The sequence below is a fragment of the Oncorhynchus clarkii genome, chromosome 27, assembly GCF_045791955.1.
Source record: "Oncorhynchus clarkii lewisi isolate Uvic-CL-2024 chromosome 27, UVic_Ocla_1.0, whole genome shotgun sequence".
Taxonomy (NCBI): domain Eukaryota; kingdom Metazoa; phylum Chordata; class Actinopteri; order Salmoniformes; family Salmonidae; genus Oncorhynchus; species Oncorhynchus clarkii.
In genome coordinates this window covers 44738317-44758385 of record NC_092173.1, presented here as the reverse complement: position 1 = coordinate 44758385, position 20069 = coordinate 44738317, and the positions used below count along the sequence as shown (strand labels likewise).

The window sequence follows — 20069 nt, the reverse complement described above, 5'->3', positions numbered from 1 at the left end:
GGTGGTAGGAGGGTTCTGTAAGGAAGGGGGAGGATGGTAGGAGGGTTCTGTAAGGAAGGGGGAGGATGGTAGGAGGGTTCTGTAAGGGAGGGGGAGGATGGTAGGAGGGTTCTGTAAGGGAGGGGGAGGATGGTAGGAGGGTTCTGTAAGGGAGGGGGAGGATGGTAGGAGGGTTCTGTAAGGGAGGGGAGGAGGAGGGTGGTAGGAGGGTTCTGTGGGGGAGGAAGAGGGGGGTGGTAGGAGGGTTCTGTAAGGGAGGGGAAGGAGGAGAAGGTGGGGAGGATGTGGAGTGGGTTCTGTAAGGGAGGATGAGGAGTGGGTTCTGTAAGGGAGGGTGAGGAGTGGATTCTGTAAGGGAGGATGAGGAGTGGATTCTGTAAGGGAGCATGTGGAGTGGGTTCTGTAAGGGAGGGTGAGGAGTGGGTTCTGTAAGGGAGGATGAGGAGTGGGTTCTGTAAGGGAGGGTGAGGAGTGGATTCTGTAAGGGAGGATGAGGAGTGGATTCTGTAAGGGAGCATGTGGAGTGGGTTCTGTAAGGGAGGGTTCTGTTATGGCTTCGTCCAGGGCACATAGGGTGTCATTTGGGACTGAACGTCTCTCTCACTGTGAGGCTAATCAGATGTGTTCTGAGAACGCCCATCCTGCTCAGAACACACTAGAACACTCTGGAACACTGCTGAACATTCTGTCGCCACAGACTTAATGGAGGCATCAGCGCTTCTCAGAACAGGGGACTGTCTGTGTCTGAGTCCTCCAAGTCTCTCTTGCTCTCGCTCACTCTCACTCTCTGTTAGTCTCTCTCCTCTCTCTCTCTCCTCTCTCTCTCCTCTCTCGCCTCTCTCTCTCTCTACCTCTCTCTCTACCTCTCTCTCTCTCCTCTCTCTCTCTCTCTCTCTCTCTCTACCTCTCTCTCTCTCTCTCTACCTCTCTCTCTCTCTCTACCTCTCTCTCTCTCTCTGTCTCTGTCTCTGTCTCTGTCTCTGTCTCTCTCTCTCTCTCTCTCTCTCTCTCTCTCTCTCTCAATTCAATTTAATTCAATTCAATTCAAGAGCTTTATTTGCATGGGAAACATGTGTTAACATGCCAAAGCAAGTGAGGTAGATAATATATAAAGTGAAATAAACAATACAAATTAACAATAAACATTACACATACAGAAGTTTCAAAACAGTAAAGACATTACAAATGTTATATATATATATATAAGTATATATATACAGTGTTGTAACAATGTACAGATGGTTAAAGTACACAAGGGAAAAATAAATAAGCATAAATATGGGTTGTATTTACAATGGTGTTTGTTCTTCACTGGTTGCCCTTTTCTCGTGGCAACAGGTCACAAATCTTGCTGCTGTGATTTCACATTGGAATTTCACCCAGTAGATATGGGAGTTTATCAAAATTGGATTTGTTTTTGAATTCTTTGTGTATCTGTGTAATCTGAGGGAAATATGTCTCTCTAATATGGTCATACATTGGGCAGGAGGTTAGGAAGTGCAGCTCAGTTTCCACCTCATTTTGTGGGCAGTGAGCACATAGCCTGTCTTCTCTTGAGAGCCATGTCTGCCTACGGCGGCCTTTCTCAATAGCAAGGCTATACTCATTAAGTCTGTACATAGTCAAAGCTTTCCTTAATTTTGGGTCAGTCACAGTGGTCAGGTATTCTGCCACTGTGTACTCTCTGTTTAGGGACAAATAGCATTCTAGTTTGTTCTGTGTTTTTGTTAATTCTTTCCAATGTGTCAAGTAATTATCTTTTTGTTTTCTCATGATTTGGTTGGGTCTAATTGTGCTGCTGTCCTGGGGCTCTGTGGGGTCTGTTTGTTTTTGTGAACAGTACTGTCCCAACAGAGTACTGTCCCAACAGAGTACTGTCCCAACAGAGTACTGTCCCAACAGAGTACTGGCCCAACAGAGTACTGTCCTAACAGAGTATACTGTCCTAACAGAGTATTGTCCTAACAGAGTACTGTCCTAACAGAGTATACTGTCCTAACAGAGTATACTGTCCTAACAGAGTACTGACCTAACAGAGTACTGTCCTAACAGAGTACTGTCCTAACAGAGTACTGTCCTAACAGAGTATACTGTCCTAACAGAGTATACTGTCCTAACAGAGTATTGTCCTAACAGAGTACTGTCCTAACAGAGTATACTGTCCTAACAGAGTATACTGTCCTAACAGAGTATTGTCCTAACAGAGTATTGTCCTAACAGAGTACTGTCCTAACAGAGTATACTGTCCTAACAGAGTATTGTCCTAACAGAGTACTGTCCTAACAGAGTATACTGTCCTAACAGAGTATACTGTCCTAACAGAGTATACTGTCCTAACAGAGTATACTGTCCTAACAGAGTATACTGTCCCAACAGAGTACTGTCCCAACAGAGTACTGTCCTAACAGAGTACTGTCCTAACAGGATATACTGTCCTAACAGAGTACTGGCCTAACAGGACTACCTACTCTGTTAGGTCTGGACTTAGAAATGTCCAGAAAAGCAAAAATGTTTGTCCATTAAAATAACTAAATAAATAAAATTGTAAATAGATAAAATTGTTCAGAAACAGAAGACAGACACTGGACAGAGGATCTCTGCCTAGAAGGCCAGCATCCCGGAGTCGCCTCTTCACTGCTGACGTTGAGACTGGTGTTTTGCGGGTACTATTTAATGAAGCTGCTTCTCAAACTAGACACTCTAATGTACTTGTCCTCTTGCTCAGTTGTGCACCGGGGCCTCCCACTCCTCTTTCTATTCTGGTTAGTGGCAGTTTGCTCTGTTCTGTGAAGGGCGTAGTACACTGTGAAGGGAGTAGGACACAAGATCTTCAGTTAAGAAATTTTATTTATTTAGTTATTTTAATGGACAAACATTTTTGCTTTTCTGGACATTTCTAAGTCCAGACCTAACAGAGTAGGTAGTCCTGTTAGGCCAGTTCTCTGTTAGGCAATTTCTCTTATGGAATAGCCTTCATTTCTCAGAACAAGAATAGACTGACAAGTTTCAAAAGAAAGGTCTTTGTTTCTGGCCATTTTGAGCCTGTAATCGAACCCATAAATGCTGATGCTCCAGATACTCAACTAGTCTAAAGAAGGCCAGTTTTATTGCTTCTTTAATCCAAACAGTTTTCAACTGTGCTAACATAATTGCAAAATGGTTTTCTAATGATTAGTTAGCCTTTTAAAATGATGAACTTGGATTAACTAACACAACGTGCCATTGGAACACAGCAGTGATGGTTGCTGATAATGGGCCTATGTACAGTTGAAGTCGGAAGTTAACATGCACTTAGGTTGGAGTCATTAAAACTTGTTTTTCAACCACTCCACAAATTTCTTGTTACTTTGTGCATGACACAGGTCATTTTTCCAACAATTGTTTACAGACAGATTATTTCACTTATAATTCACTGTATCACAATTCCAGTGGGTCAGAAGTTTACATACACTAAGTTGACTGTGCCTTTAATAAACAGCTTGGAAAATTCCAGAAAATGATGTCATGGCTTTAGAAGCTTCTGATAGGCTATTTGACATCATTGAGTCAATAAGGAGTGTACCTGTGGATGTATTTCGAGGCCTACCTTCAAACTCGGTGCCTCTTTGCTTGACATCATGGGAAAATCAAAAGAAATCAGCCAAGACCAGAACAAGTCTGGTTCATCCCTGGGAGCAATTTCTAAACGCTTGAAGGTGCCATGTTCATCTGTACGAACAATAGCACGCAAGTAGAAACACCATGGGACCACGCAGCCGTCATACCGCTCAGGAAAGAGACACGTTCTGTCTCCTAGAGATGAACGTACTTTGGTGCGAAAAGTGCAAATCAATCCCAGAACAACAGCAAAGGACCTTGTGAAGATGCTGCAGGAAACAGGTACAAAAGTCTCTATATCCACAGTAAAACGAGTCCTATATTGACATAACCTGAAAGGCCCCTCAGCAAGGAAGAAGTCACTGCTTCAAAATCGCCATAAAAAAGCCAGACTACGGTTTGCAACTGCACATGGGGAAAAAGGTTGTACTTTTTAGAGAAATGTCCTCTGGTCTGATGAAACAAAAATAGAACTGTTTGGCCATAATGACCATCGTTATGTTTGGAGGAGAAAGGGGGATGCTTGCAAGCCGAAGAACACCATCCCAACCGTGAAGCACAGGGATGGCAGCATCATGTTGTGGGGGTGCTTTTCTGCAGGAAGGCCTGGTGCACTTTACAAAATAGATGGCATCGTGAGGAAGGAAAATTATGTGGATATATTGAAGCAACATCTCAAGATGTCAGTTAAAGCAAGTTAAAGCTTGGTTGCAAATGCGTCTTCCAAATGGACAATGACCCCAAGCATACTTCCAAAGTTGTGGAAAAATGACTTAAGGACAACAATGTCAAGGTATTGGAGTGGCCATCACAAAGCCCTGACCTGAATCTTATAGAAAATGTGTGGGCAGAACTGAATAAGCGAGCAAGGAGGCCTACAAACATGACTCGGTTACACCCGCTCTGTCAGGAGGAAATGGGCCAAAATTCACCCAACTTATTGCGGGAAGCTTGTGGAAGGCCACCTGAAAGGTTTGACCCAAGTTAAACAATTTAAAGGCAATGCTACCAAATACTAATTGAGTTTATGTAAACAATAATGAACAATAATCTAGATTGTATTTTTGATCTATTTGAAGGGACATAAAAGAAATGTGCTTTTTTTTCAAAAAACAGTTTCTAAGTGACCCCAAACTTGTTTCGTACAATGTGTGTAAATGCATTAAAATATATACGTTTAAAAAGCCATAACAAAGCCTAATCCTGTGTACTTTGACCCATCCAGGTACGTAGGGGACATGTTAGCGTGGCTGCACCAAGCCACCGCATCGGAGAAGGAGCACCTGGAGGCCCTGCTGAAACAGGTCACAGCACGAGGTAACCTAAAACCCTCACACAATCCCTATGGCAACGAATGACCGCTTGATCTCTTCTAATCCTAACCTTTGTGCAGGTAGTTAATTAATTATCTCGTGTGTCTTGTCTGCGTCTGACTGACTGCCTTCCCTTTAGCACCAGGAGTGGATGAGACCATGCAAGAGGTGGTGGGACACATCACTGAGGGAGTCTGCAGACCTCTTAAAGTAAGACCCTCCAACCCAGTGTCTTTGTTGTGTGTACATTTCCGTTTTTTCAGTCGACTGTATTTGACTGTAGAACTAATAAAATGAAGAAATACTACTGGAAAGACTGACTGTCCTGGGATAAATACTACTGGAAAGACTGACTGTCCTGGGATAAATACTACTGGAAAGAAATTATGCCCTGGGATAAATACTACTGGAAAGACTGACTGTCCTGGGATAAATACTACTGGATAGACCAACTGTCCTGGGATAAATACTACTGGAAAGAAATTATGTCCTGGGATAAATACTACTGGAAAGACTGACTGTCCTGGGATAAATACTACTGGATAGACCAACTGTCCTGGGATAAATACTACTGGATAGACTGACTGTCCTGGGATAAATACTACTGGAAAGACTGACTGTCCTGGGATAAATACTACTGGATAGACTGACTGTCCTGGGATAAATACTACTGGAAAGACATTCTGTCCTGGGATAAATACTACTGGAAAGACTGACTGTCCTGGGATAAATACTACTGGAAAGACATTCTGTCCTGGGATAAATACTACTGGATAGACTGACTGTCCTGGGATAAATACTACTGGGTAGACTGACTGTCCTGGGATAAATACTACTGGAAAGACATTCTGTCCTGGGATAAATACTACTGGAAAGACTGACTGTCCTGGGATAAATACTACTGGAAAGACATTCTGTCCTGGGATAAATACTACTGGAAAGACATTCTGTCCTGGGATAAATACTACTGGAAAGACTGACTGTCCTGGGATAAATACTACTGGATAAACTGACTGTCCTGGGATAAATACTACTGGATAGACTGACTGTCCTGGGATAAATACTACTGGATAGACATTCTGTCCTGGGATAAATATTACTGGATAGACTGACTGTCCTGGGATAAATACTACTGGATATACTGACTGTCCTGGGATAAATACTACTGGATAGACTGACTGTCCTGGGATAAATACTACTGGATAGACATTCTGTCCTGGGATAAATACTACTGGAAAGACTGACTGTCCTGGGATAAATACTACTGGATAGACTGACTGTCCTGGGATAAATACTACTGGAAAGACATTCTGTCCTGGGATAAATACTACTGGAAAGACTGACTGTCCTGGGATAAATACTACTGGATAGACCAACTGCCCTGGGATAAATACTACTGGATAGACTGACTGTCCTGGGATAAATACTACTGGATAGACTGACTGTCCTGGGATAAATACTACTGGAAAGACATTCTCTCCTGGGATAAATACTACTGGAAAGACTGACTGTCCTGGGATAAATACTACTGGAAAGACTGACTGTCCTGGGATAAATACTACTGGATAGACATTCTGTCCTGGGATAAATACTACTGGATAGACTGACTGTCCTGGGATAAATACTACTGGATAGACTGACTGTCCTGGGATAAATACTACTGGATAGACTGACTGTCCTGGGATAAATACTACTGGATAGACTGACTGTCCTGGGATAAATACTACTGGATAGACATTCTGTCCTGGGATAAATACTACTGGATAGACTGACTGTCCTGGGATAAATACTACTGGATAGACTGACTGTCCTGGGATAAATACTACTGGAAAGACATTCTGTCCTGGGATAAATACTACTGGAAAGACTGACTGTCCTGGGATAAATACTACTGGATAGACCAACTGTCCTGGGATAAATACTACTGGATAGACTGACTGTCCTGGGATAAATACTACTGGATAGACTGACTGTCCTGGGATAAATACTACTGGAAAGACATTCTGTCCTGGGATAAATACTACTGGAAAGACTGACTGTCCTGGGATAAATACTACTGGAAAGACTGACTGTCCTGGGATAAATACTACTGGATATACATTCTGTCCTGGGATAAATACTACTGGATAGACTGACTGTCCTGGGATAAATACTACTGGATAGACTGACTGTCCTGGGATAAATACTACTGGATAGACTGACTGTCCTGGGATAAATACTACTGGATACACATTCTGTCCTGGGATAAATACTACTGGATAGACTGACTGTCCTGGGATAAATACTACTGGATAGACTGACTGTCCTGGGATAAATACTACTGGAAAGACATTCTGTCCTGGGATAAATACTACTGGAAAGACTGACTGTCCTGGGATAAATACTACTGGATAGACCAACTGTCCTGGGATAAATACTACTGGATAGACTGACTGTCCTGGGATAAATACTACTGGATAGACTGACTGTCCTGGGATAAATACTACTGGATAGACTGACTGTCCTGGGATAAATACTACTGGATAGACTGACTGTCCTGGGATAAATACTAAATATAAAATGGCTTCTCTTTCAGGTGCGTCTGGAGCAGGGAATCTTGGCTGAGCCGGGTTCTGTTCTACTCTACAAGCTGTCCAACCTGCTTAAGTTCTACCACCACACCATCAGGTAGGTAGTACCCTGACCTCTGAACCTGACCCCTGACCCTAACCCTCAAGGCACTACAGAGGGTAGTGCGTACGGCAAAGTACATCACTAAGGCTAAGCTGCCTGCCATCCAGGACCTCTACACCAGGCGGTGTCAGAGGAAGGCCCTAAAAATTGTCAAAGTCCCCAGCCACCCCAGTCATAGACTGTTCTCTCTACTACCGCATGGCAAGTGGTAATGGAGTGCCAAGTCTAGGACAAAAAGGCTTTTCAACAGTTTTTACCCCCGAGCCATAAGACTCCTGAACAGGTAATCAAATGGCTACCAGGACTATTTGCATTGTGTGCCCCCCCAACCCCTCTGTTTACGCTGCTGCTACTCTCTGTTCATCATATATGCATAGTCACTTTAACTATACATTCATGTACATACTACCTCAAATGGCCCGACCACCCAGTGCTACCGCACATTGGCTAACCGGGCTATCTGCATTGTGTCCCACCACCCACCAACCCCTCTTTAACACTACTGCTACTCTCTGTTCATCATATATGCATAGTCACTTTAACCATATCTACATGTACATACTACCTCAATCAGCCAGACTAACCGGTGTCTGTATATAGCTACATGTACATACTACCTCAATCAGCCAGACTAACCGGTGTCTGTATATAGCTACATGTACATACTACCTCAATCAGCCAGACTAACCGGTGTCTGTATATACCTACATGTACATACTACCTCAATCAGCCTGACTAACCGGTGTCTGTATATACCTACATGTACATACTACCTCAATCAGCCAGACTAACCGGTGTCTGTATATACCTACATGTACATACTACCTCAATCAGCCAGACTAACCGGTGTCTGTATATACCTACATGTACATACTACCTCAATCAGCCTGACTAACAGGTGTCTGTATATATCTACATGTACATACTACCTCAATTAGCCTCGCTACTTTTATATCCTGTCTTCTTACTGTTGTTTTATTTCTTTACCTATCCATTGTTCACCTAATACATTTTTTACACTATTGGTTAGAGCCTGTAAGTAAGCATTTCACTGTGAGGTCTACTACACCTGTTGTATTCAGCATTTCACTGTAAGGTCTACTACACCTGTTGTATTCAGCATTTCACTGTGAGGTCTACTACACCTGTTGTATTCAGCATTTCACTGTGAGGTCTACTACACCTGTTGTATTCAGCATTTCACTGTAAGGTCTACTACACCTGTTGTATTCAGCATTTCACTGTAAGGTCTACTACACCTGTTGTATTCAGCATTTCACTGTAAGGTCTACTACACCTGTTGTATTCAGCATTTCACTGTAAGGTCTACTACACCTGTTGTATTCAGCATTTCACTGTAAGGTCTACTACACCTGTTGTATTCAGCATTTCACTGTAAGGTCTACTACACCTGTTGTATTCAGCATTTCACTGTAAGGTCTACTACACCTTTTGTATTCAGCATTTCACTGTAAGGTCTACTACACCTAATTTAGAGTTCACTGTTCAATGATGCCCTCTCTGTCTCTCTCTCTCTCTCTCTCTCTCTCTCTCTCTCTCTCTCTGTCTCTGTCTCTCTGTCTCTCTCTCTCTCTCTCTCTCTCTCTGTCTCTGTGTCTCTGTCTCTCTGTCTCTATCTCTCTCTCTCTATCTGTCTGTCTCTCTCTCTCTGTCTCTATCTCTCTCTCTCTGTCTGTCTCTCTGTCTCTGTCTCTGTCTCTGTGTCTCTCTGTCTCTCTGTCTCTATCTCTCTCTCTCTATCTGTCTGTCTCTCTGTCTCTATCTCTCTCTATCTGTCTGTCTCTCTGTCTCTGTCTCTCTGTCTCTCTGTCTCTCTGTCTCTGTCTCTCTCTGTCTCTCTCTCTCTCATATAGTTGTATCGTGGGCACCAGTGTAGCCTCCCTGCTGATGACCATCGAAGAGATGCACATCCTAAGCAAGAAGATGTTTTTCAACAGTCTCAGTCTCCACGCGAGCAGGCTCATGGACAAGGTAGGTGTTGTTGTCTTTAGTAAACTAAACATCACTTTGTTGATGACCTCATATAGAGCTTCTATTTTGTTGCTCTGATTGGACACGGCTATCACAGTATTTTGTTGTATGCATACGATCAGTGAGCATGTACAGAGATGAACAGTTTGTACACTGAACAATGGTATACACGAAACATGTAAAGAGTTGGATTCATGAGCTGAAAAAAAACATCCCAGAAATATTCTATCCACACAGAAAATGTTTTTTTCTCTCCAATTTTGTGTACAAATTTGTTTACATCCCTGTTAGTGAGCATTTCTCCTTTGTCAAGATAATCCACCTGACAGGTGTGGTGTATCAAGAAGCTGATTGAACAGCATGATCATTACACAGGTGCACCTTGTGCTGGGGGGACAATAAAAGGCCACTTTAAAATATGCAGTTTTGTCACACAACACAATGTCACAGATGTCTCAAGTTTTGAGGGAGCCTGCTACTGGCATGCTGACTACAGGCATGTCCTTCAGAGCTGTTACCAGATAATTGAATGTTCATTGATTCATAAGCCAACCCCCCAACGTCTTTTTAAAGAATTTCGCAGTACGTCCAACCGGCCTCACGACCGCAGACCTGGGTCGGGAGGGGGGGGGGGGATTTCTGTCTGTAATAAAGCTCTTTCTTGGGGGGAAAACTAATTCTGATTGGCTGGGCCTTGCGCCACACTGGCTGGGTCTGGATCCCCAGGGGCTGGGTCTGGCTGGGTCTGGATCCCCACTGGCTGGGTCTGGATCCCCACTGGCTGGGTCTGGATCCCCACTGGCTGGGTCTGGCTCTCCAGTGGCTGGGTCTGGATCCCCACTGGCTGGGTCTGGATCCCCACTGGCTGGGTCTGGCTCCCCACTGGCTGGGTCTGGATCCCCACTGGCTGGGTCTGGATCCCCACTGGCTGGGTCTGGATCCCCACTTGCTGGGTCTGGCCCCCCCAGTGGCTGGGTCTGGCCCCCCCAGTGGCTGGGTCTGGCCCCCCCAGTGGCTGGGTCTGGCCCCCCCAGTGGCTGGGTCTGGCCCCCCCAGTGGCTGGGTCTGGCCCCCCCTGTGGCTGGGTCTGGCCCCCCCAGTGGCTGGGTCTGGCCCCCCCAGTGGCTGGGTCTGGCCCCCCCAGTGGCTGGGTCTGGCCCCCCCAGTGGCTGGGTCTGGCCCCCCAGTGGGTGGCCCCCCAGTGGGTGGGTCTGGCCCCCCAGTGGGTGGGTCTAGTTCTGGGTCTGGGTCTGGCCCCCCAGTGGCTGGGCCTGGCTCCCCAGAGGCTGGTTCTGGCTCCCCAGTGGGTGGGTCTGGTTCTGGGTCTGGCTCCCCAGTGGCTGGTTCTGGTTCTGGGTCTGGGTCTGGCTCCCCAAGTTCTGGTTCTGGGTCTGGTTCTGGGTCTGGCTCCCCAGGTTCTGGTTCTGGGTCTGGTTCTGGGTCTGGCTCCCCAGGTTCTGGTTCTGGGTCTGGTTCTGGGTCTGGCTCCCCAGGTTCTGGTTCTGGGTCTGGCTCCCCAGGTTCTGGGTCTGGTTCTGGGTCTGGCTCCCCAGGTTCTGGTTCTGGGTCTGGTTCTGGGTCTGACTCCCCAGGTTCTGGTTCTGGGTCTGGCTCCCCAGGTTCTGGTTCTGGGTCTGGTTCTGGGTCTGACTCCCCAGGTTCTGGTTCTGGGTCTGGCTCCCCAGGTTCTGGCCTATTGACTGATTTCGTTATATGAACTGTAAAATCTTTCACTTTTATTCATTTTATATTTGATATTTTTCTTCAGTATAGAAGTGACTTACCTCGTCCTGTGTACATGCTGTGTACATGCTGTGTACATGCTGTGTACATGCTGTGTACATGCATGATGGTCCAACTTCCACATTTTCTATTTAGACAACAAAAAAGTGTTTGAAATGTTCCTGTGCCCAAGCTAATGACATGCTGGTGCAGTAGTAGTTCAATAGGATATGAAGAAACATGTTGTTTTCTCAACCCTCACAGACAACAGGCCTACTCCTGTAAGACATGCAGACCTAAACGGGTCCCTAATTCACTATATAGAGCACTGCTTTTGACCAGGGCCCATAGGGCTTTGGTCTAAAGTAGTGCCCTATACAGGGAATAAGGTCACCATTTGGGACCGTTTGTGAGGAGAGCTGGTAGTTACCAGTTGGGACTGAGAAACAGCAGTCCGTTTCCTCAAATTGGAGTCCAAATATCCTGGATCACGGACAGGCCTCAGTCCAAACAACACTAGCTGCTATCAGATCAATAGCATGAATCACACTAACAACCCTCAACACCTCTCTAATCTATCGGCCTTGGGTTAGGCTGCTACTTTGTTACCTTCTCCACACCAGCTAATACCAGGGACACTGACTTCTACTAATCACATGTATTAGATGGAGAGGAGGAGAGATGGAGAGTAGGAGAGATGGAGGGAGGAGAGATGGAGAGGGGGAGAGATGGGGAGAGATGGAGGGGGGGAGAGTTGGAAAGGGGGAGAGTTGGAGGGAGGAGAGATTGGGAGAGATGGAGAGTGGTAGAGTATGATAGATGGGGAGAGATGGAGAGGGGGAGAGATGGAGGGAGGAGAGATGGGGAGAGTTTGAGGGAGGAGAGATGGGGAGAGTTTGAGGGAGGAGAGATGGGGAGAGTTGGAGGGAGGAGAGATGGGGAGAGTTGGAGGGAGGAGAGATGGGGAGAGTTGGAGGGAGGAGAGATTGGGAGAGATGGAGAGGGGTAGAGATGGAGAGGGGGTGAGTTGGAGAGATGGGGAGAGATGGAGAGGGTGAGAGATGGAGAGATGGGGAGAGATGGAGAGGGGGAGAGATGGAGAGGGGTAGGGAGAGGAGAGGAGAGACGGGAGAGATTGGGGAGAGATGGAGGGAGGAGAGGGGGAGAGATGGAGAGATGGAGGGAGGAGAGATGGAGAGATGGAGGGAGGAGAGATGGAGAGGGGTAGGGAGAGGAGAGGAGCATGGCCATGGTAGCTATGAAGGAGGAACTGTAGCGTAAGTGGTTGAATTGTTTCTCTAACCCCTCCCTCCTCCTACCCCTCCCTCTAACCCCTCCCTCTTCCTCCTCCTCCCTCTAACCCCTCCCTCCTCCTCCTCCTCCCTCTAACCCCTCCCTCCTCCTCCTCCTCCCTCTAACCCCTCCCTCCTCCTACCCCTCCGTCTAACCCCTCCCTCCTTCTCCCCCTCCCTCTAACCCCTCCCTCCTCCTCCTCCTCCTCCCTCTAACCCCTCCCTCCTCCTCCTCCTCCTCCTCCCTCTAACCCCTCCCTCCTCCCTCTAACCCCTCCCTCCTCCTACTCCTCCCTCTAACCCCTCCCTCCTCCTACCCCTCCCTCTAACCCCTCCCTCCTCCTACCTCTCCCTCTAACCCCTCCCTCCTACCCCTCCCTCCTCCTCCTCCTACTCCTCCTCCTACTCCTCCTTCTAACCCCTCCCTCCTCCTCCTCCTACCCCTCCCTCTAACCACCTCCTCCTCCTCCCTCCAGGTGGAGCTCCCCCCTCCAGACCTGGGCCCCACCTCCTCTCTGACCCAGACCCTGGCTCTCCTGAGGGAGGTGTTGGCCTCTCATGACTCCTCTGTAGTTCCTCTGGACGCTCGCCAGGCTGACTTTGCTCAGGTAATGTCCTCTGCCCTCAGGTTAATGATCTTTGCCCTCAGGTTAATGTCCTTTGCCCTCTGGTTAATGTCCTCTGCCCTCAGGTTAATATCCTTTGCCCTCAGGTTAATGTCCTCTGCCCTCTGGTTAATGTCCTCTGCCCTCAGGTTAATGTCCTCTGCCCTCTGGTTAATGTCCTCTGCCCTCTGGTTAATGTCCTCTGCCCTCTGGTAATGTCCTCTGCCCTCAGGTTAATGTCCTTTGCCCTCAGGTTAATGTCCTCTGCCCTCGGGTTAATGTCCTCTGCCCTCAGGTTAATGTCCTCTTCCCTCGGGTTAATGTCCTCTGCCCTCGGGTTAATGTCCTCTGCCCTCAGGTTAATGTCCTTTGCCCTCTGGTTAATGTCCTCTGCCCTCAGGTTAATATCCTTTGCCCTCAGGTTAATGTCCTCTGCCCTCTGGTTAATGTCCTCTGCCCTCAGGTTAATGTCCTCTGCCCTCTGGTTAATGTCCTCTGCCCTCTGGTTAATGTCCTCTGCCCTCTGGTAATGTCCTCTGCCCTCAGGTTAATGTCCTTTGCCCTCAGGTTAATGTCCTCTGCCCTCGGGTTAATGTCCTCTGCCCTCAGGTTAATGTCCTCTTCCCTCGGGTTAATGTCCTCTGCCCTCGGGTTAATGTCCTCTGCCCTCGGGTTAATGTCCTCTGCCCTCGGGTTAATGTCCTCTGCCCTCGGGTTAATGTCCTCTGCCCTCGGGTTAATGTCCTCTGCCCTCGGGTTAATGTCCTCTGCCCTCTGGTAATGTCCTCTGCCCTCTGTCTCGCTCTCTGTCTGTCTGTCTGTCTCGCTCTGTCTGTCTCGCTCTCTCTGTCTGTCTCGCTCTGTCTGTCTCGCTCTCTCTGTCTGTCTGTCTCGCTCTCTCTGTCTGTCTCGCTCTCTCTGTCTGTCTGTCTCGCTCTCTCTGTCTGTCTGTCTCGCTCTCTCTGTCTGTCTGTCTCGCTCTCTGTCTGTCTGTCTCGCTCTCTGTCTGTCTGTCTCGCTCTCGCTCTGTCTGTCTCGCTCTCTCTCTGTCTGTCTCGCTCTCTGTCTCTGTCTCGCTCTCTGTCTGTCTGTCTCGCTCGCTCGCTCTCTGTCTCGCTCGCTCTCTTTCTCTCTCTCTCTCTGTCTGTCTGTTAGGTGTTGTCTTGTATCCTGGACCCCCTGTTTTCAGCCAGTAACCTGTCCTCTCTCTGTCTCTCTGTCCTCTCTCTGTCTGTCTGCTAGGTGTTGTCTTGTATCCTGGACCCCCTGTTTTCAGCCAGTAACATGTCCTCTCTCTGTCTCTCTGTCCTCTCTCTGTCTCTCTGTTAGGTATTGTCTTGTATCCTGGACCCCCTGCTCCAGCTGTGTACAGTTTCAGCCAGTAACCTCGGTACCGCAGACATGGCAACGTACATGGTGAACTCTCTGTATGTGATGAAGACCACCCTGGCTCTGTTTGAGTTCACAGACAAGAGGCTGGAGATGCTGGAGTTCCAGGTACTGAACTGGCAACCCTTTGTTGGAGCACTGATGACCAGTTTCAAAAAGACAGATGAGGCCTCGTGCTGGACTAAGGAGAGTTCAGGACTACAACTCAATCTGTCTCCGGGAAACTGGCCATCAGTGTTGTAGAAAAGTTGTCTGTCCCTGGACGTGCCTGAAACATGTGGATGTCACATTATAGACATTACAGAATATATAATATTTGATGTTTAGGCCTAATTTAGTCAATACTACTCCAGCCAGTGATTGAACTGTCTTTACGTGTTCTGTTCCAACAACAGTAGCCATAGTAACATTAAATACATGATGTATTCTGTTCCAGAACAGTAGCCATAGTAACATTAAATACATGATGTATTCTGTTCTAGAACAGTAGCCATAGTAACATTAAATACATGATGTATTCTGTTCCAGAACAGTAGCCATAGTAACATTAAATACATGATGTATTCTGTTCTAGAACAGTAGCCATAGTAACATTAAATACATGATGTATTCTGTTCCAGAACAGTAGCCATAGTAACATTAAATACATGATGTATTCTGTTCCAGAACAGTAGCCATAGTAACATTAAATACATGATGTATTCTGTTCTAGAACAGTAGCCATAGTAACATTAAATACATGATGTATTCTGTTCCAACAACAGTAGCCATAGTAACATTAAATACATGATGTATTCTGTTCTAGAACAGTAGCCATAGTAACATTAAATACATGATGTATTCTGTTCCAGAACAGTAGCCATAGTAACATTAAATACATGATGTTTTCTGTTCCAGAACCGTAGCCATAGTAACATTAAATACATGATGTATTCTGTTCCAGAACCGTAGCCATAGTAACATTAAATACATGATGTTTTCTGTTCCAGAACCGTAGCCATAGTAACATTAAATACATGATGTTTTCTGTTCCAGAACAGTAGCCATAGTAACATTAAATACATGATGTATTCTGTTCCAGAACCGTAGCCATAGTAACATTAAATACATGATGTTTTCTGTTCCAGAACCGTAGCCATAGTAACATTAAATACATGATGTTTTCTGTTCCAGAACAGTAGCCATAGTAACATTAAATACATGATGTATTCTGTTCCAGAACCGTAGCCATAGTAACATTAAATACATGATGTATTCTGTTCCAGAACAGTAGCCATAGTAACATTAAATACATGATGTATTCTGTTCCAACAACAGTAGCCATAGTAACATTAAATACATGATGTATTCTGTTCTAGAACAGTAGCCATAGTAACATTAAATACATGATGTATTCTGTTCTAGAACAGTAGCCATAGTAACATTAAATACATGATGTATTCTGTTCTAGAACAGTAGCCATAGTAACATTAAATACATGATGTATTCTGTTCTAGAACAGTAGCCATAGTAACATTAAATACATGATGTATTCTGTTCTAGAACAGTAGCCATAGTAACATTAAATACATGATGTATTCTGTTCTAGAACAGTAGCCATAGTAACATTAAATACATGATGTATTCTGTTCCAGAACAGTAGCCATAGTAACATTAAATACATGATGTATTCTGTTCTAGAACAGTAGCCATAGTAACATTAAATACATGATGTATTCTGTTCCAACAACAGTAGCCATAGTAACATTAAATACATGATGTATTCTGTTCCAGAACAGTAGCCATAGTAACATTAAATACATGATGTATTCTGTTCCAGAACAGTAGCCATAGTAACATTAAATACATGATGTATTCTGTTCCAGAACAGTAGCCATAGTAACATTAAATACATGATGTATTCTGTTCCAGAACAGTAGCCATAGTAACATTAAATACATGATGTATTCTGTTCTAGAACAGTAGCCATAGTAACATTAAATACATGATGTATTCTGTTCTAGAACAGTAGCCATAGTAACATTAAATACATTATGTATTCTGTTCTAGAACAGTAGCCATAGTAACATTAAATACATGATGTATTCTGTTCCAGAACAGTAGCCATAGTAACATTAAATACATGATGTATTCTGTTCCAGAACAGTAGCCATAGTAACATTAAATACATGATGTATTCTGTTCTAGAACAGTAGCCATAGTAACATTAAATACATGATGTATTCTGTTCTAGAACAGTAGCCATAGTAACATTAAATACATGATGTATTCTGTTCTAGAACAGTAGCCATAGTAACATTAAATACATGATGTATTCTGTTCTAGAACAGTAGCCATAGTAACATTAAATACATGATGTATTCTGTTCTAGAACAGTAGCCATAGTAACATTAAATACATGATGTATTCTGTTCCAGAACAGTAGCCATAGTAACATTAAATACATGATGTATTCTGTTCCAGAACAGTAGCCATAGTAACATTAAATACATGATGTATTCTGTTCTAGAACAGTAGCCATAGTAACATTAAATACATGATGTATTCTGTTCCAGAACAGTAGCCATAGTAACATTAAATACATGATGTATTCTGTTCCAGAACAGTAGCCATAGTAACATTAAATACATGATGTATTCTGTTCCAACAACAGTAGCCATAGTAACATTAAATACATGATGTATTCTGTTCCAGAACCGTAGCCATAGTAACATTAAATACATGATGTATTCTGTTCCAACAACAGTAGCCATAGTAACATTAAATACATTATGTATTCTGTTCCAACAACAGTAGCCATAGTAACATTAAATACATGATGTATTCTGTTCTAGAGCAGTAGCCATAGTAACATTAAATACATGATGTATTCTGTTCCAGAACAGTAGCCATAGTAACATTAAATACATGATGTATTCTGTTCCAGAACAGTAGCCATAGTAACATTAAATACATGATGTATTCTGTTCTAGAACAGTAGCCATAGTAACATTAAATACATGATGTATTCTGTTCCAGAACAGTAGCCATAGTAACATTAAATACATGATGTATTCTGTTCTAGAACAGTAGCCATAGTAACATTAAATACATGATGTATTCTGTTCTAGAACAGTAGCCATAGTAACATTAAATACATGATGTATTCTGTTCTAGAACAGTAGCCATAGTAACATTAAATACATGATGTATTCTGTTCCAGAACAGTAGCCATAGTAACATTAAATACATGATGTATTCTGTTCCAGAACCGTAGCCATAGTAACATTAAATACATGATGTATTCTGTTCCAGAACAGTAGCCATAGTAACATTAAATACATGATGTATTCTGTTCCAATAACAGTAGCCATAGTAACATTAAATACATGATGTATTCTGTTCCAGAACAGTAGCCATAGTAACATTAAATACATGATGTATTCTGTTCCAGAACAGTAGCCATAGTAACATTAAATACATGATGTATTCTGTTCCAGAACAGTAGCCATAGTAACATTAAATACATGATGTATTCTGTTCTAGAACAGTAGCCATAGTAACATTAAATACATGATGTATTCTGTTCCAGAACAGTAGCCATAGTAACATTAAATACATGATGTATTCTGTTCCAGAACAGTAGCCATAGTAACATTAAATACATGATGTATTCTGTTCCAGAACAGTAGCCATAGTAACATTAAATACATGATGTATTCTGTTCCAGAACAGTAGCCATAGTAACATTAAATACATGATGTATTCTGTTCCAGAACAGTAGCCATAGTAACATTAAATACATGATGTATTCTGTTCTAGAACAGTAGCCATAGTAACATTAAATACATGATGTATTCTGTTCCAGAACAGTAGCCATAGTAACATTAAATACATGATGTATTCTGTTCCAACAACAGTAGCCATAGTAACATTAAATACATGATGTATTCTGTTCTAGAACAGTAGCCATAGTAACATTAAATACATGATGTATTCTGTTCTAGAACAGTAGCCATAGTAACATTAAATACATGATGTATTCTGTTCCAGAACAGTAGCCATAGTAACATTAAATACATGATGTATTCTGTTCCAACAACAGTAGCCATAGTAACATTAAATACATGATGTATTCTGTTCCAGAACAGTAGCCATAGTAACATTAAATACATGATGTATTCTGTTCCAGAACAGTAGCCATAGTAACATTAAATACATGATGTATTCTGTTCTAGAACAGTAGCCATAGTAACATTAAATACATGATGTATTCTGTTCCAGAACAGTAGCCATAGTAACATTAAATACATGATGTATTCTGTTCTAGAACAGTAGCCATAGTAACATTAAATACATGATGTATTCTGTTCTAGAACAGTAGCCATAGTAACATTAAATACATGATGTATTCTGTTCTAGAACAGTAGCCATAGTAACATTAAATACATGATGTATTCTGTTCTAGAACAGTAGCCATAGTAACATTAAATACATGATGTATTCTGTTCCAGAACAGTAGCCATAGTAACATTAAATACATGATGTATTCTGTTCCAACAACAGTAGCCATAGTAACATTAAATACATGATGTATTCTGTTCCAGAACAGTAGCCATAGTAACATTAAATACATGATGTATTCTGTTCTAGAACAGTAGCCATAGTAACATTAAATACATGATGTATTCTGTTCTAGAACAGTAGCCATAGTAACATTAAATACATGATGTATTCTGTTCCAGAACAGTAGCCATAGTAACATTAAATACATGATGTATTCTGTTCCAGAACAGTAGCCATAGTAACATTAAATACATGATGTATTCTGTTCCAGAACAGTAGCCATAGTAACATTAAATACATGATGTATTCTGTTCTAGAACAGTAGCCATAGTAACATTAAATACATGATGTATTCTGTTCCAGAACAGTAGCCATAGTAACATTAAATACATGATGTATTCTGTTCTAGAACAGTAGCCATAGTAACATTAAATACATGATGTATTCTGTTCCAGAACAGTAGCCATAGTAACATTAAATACATGATGTATTCTGTTCCAACAACAGTAGCCATAGTAACATTAAATACATGATGTATTCTGTTCCAGAACAGTAGCCATAGTAACATTAAATACATGATGTATTCTGTTCTAGAACAGTAGCCATAGTAACATTAAATACATGATGTATTCTGTTCCAGAACAGTAGCCATAGTAACATTAAATACATGATGTATTCTGTTCTAGAACAGTAGCCATAGTAACATTAAATACATGATGTATTCTGTTCCAGAACAGTAGCCATAGTAACATTAAATACATGATGTATTCTGTTCTAGAACAGTAGCCATAGTAACATTAAATACATGATGTATTCTGTTCTAGAACAGTAGCCATAGTAACATTAAATACATGATGTATTCTGTTCCAGAACAGTAGCCATAGTAACATTAAATACATGATGTATTCTGTTCCAGAACAGTAGCCATAGTAACATTAAAT

The 20069-nt window shown here is 43.2% G+C and overlaps 1 protein-coding gene across 1 annotated transcript in view; it reads left to right on the top strand.

The window, feature by feature from the left end:
* LOC139386089 (component of oligomeric golgi complex 6) overlaps positions 1-20069 on the top strand; it is a 153676-nt gene that overhangs the window by 60245 nt on the left and 73362 nt on the right. The window contains exons 9-14 of the mRNA XM_071131510.1: positions 4823-4914; positions 5050-5120; positions 7486-7577; positions 9458-9575; positions 13066-13197; positions 14524-14691. Coding sequence (XP_070987611.1) covers positions 4823-4914; positions 5050-5120; positions 7486-7577; positions 9458-9575; positions 13066-13197; positions 14524-14691 — 673 coding nt within the window. The remainder of the gene's footprint in view (positions 1-4822; positions 4915-5049; positions 5121-7485; positions 7578-9457; positions 9576-13065; positions 13198-14523; positions 14692-20069) is intronic.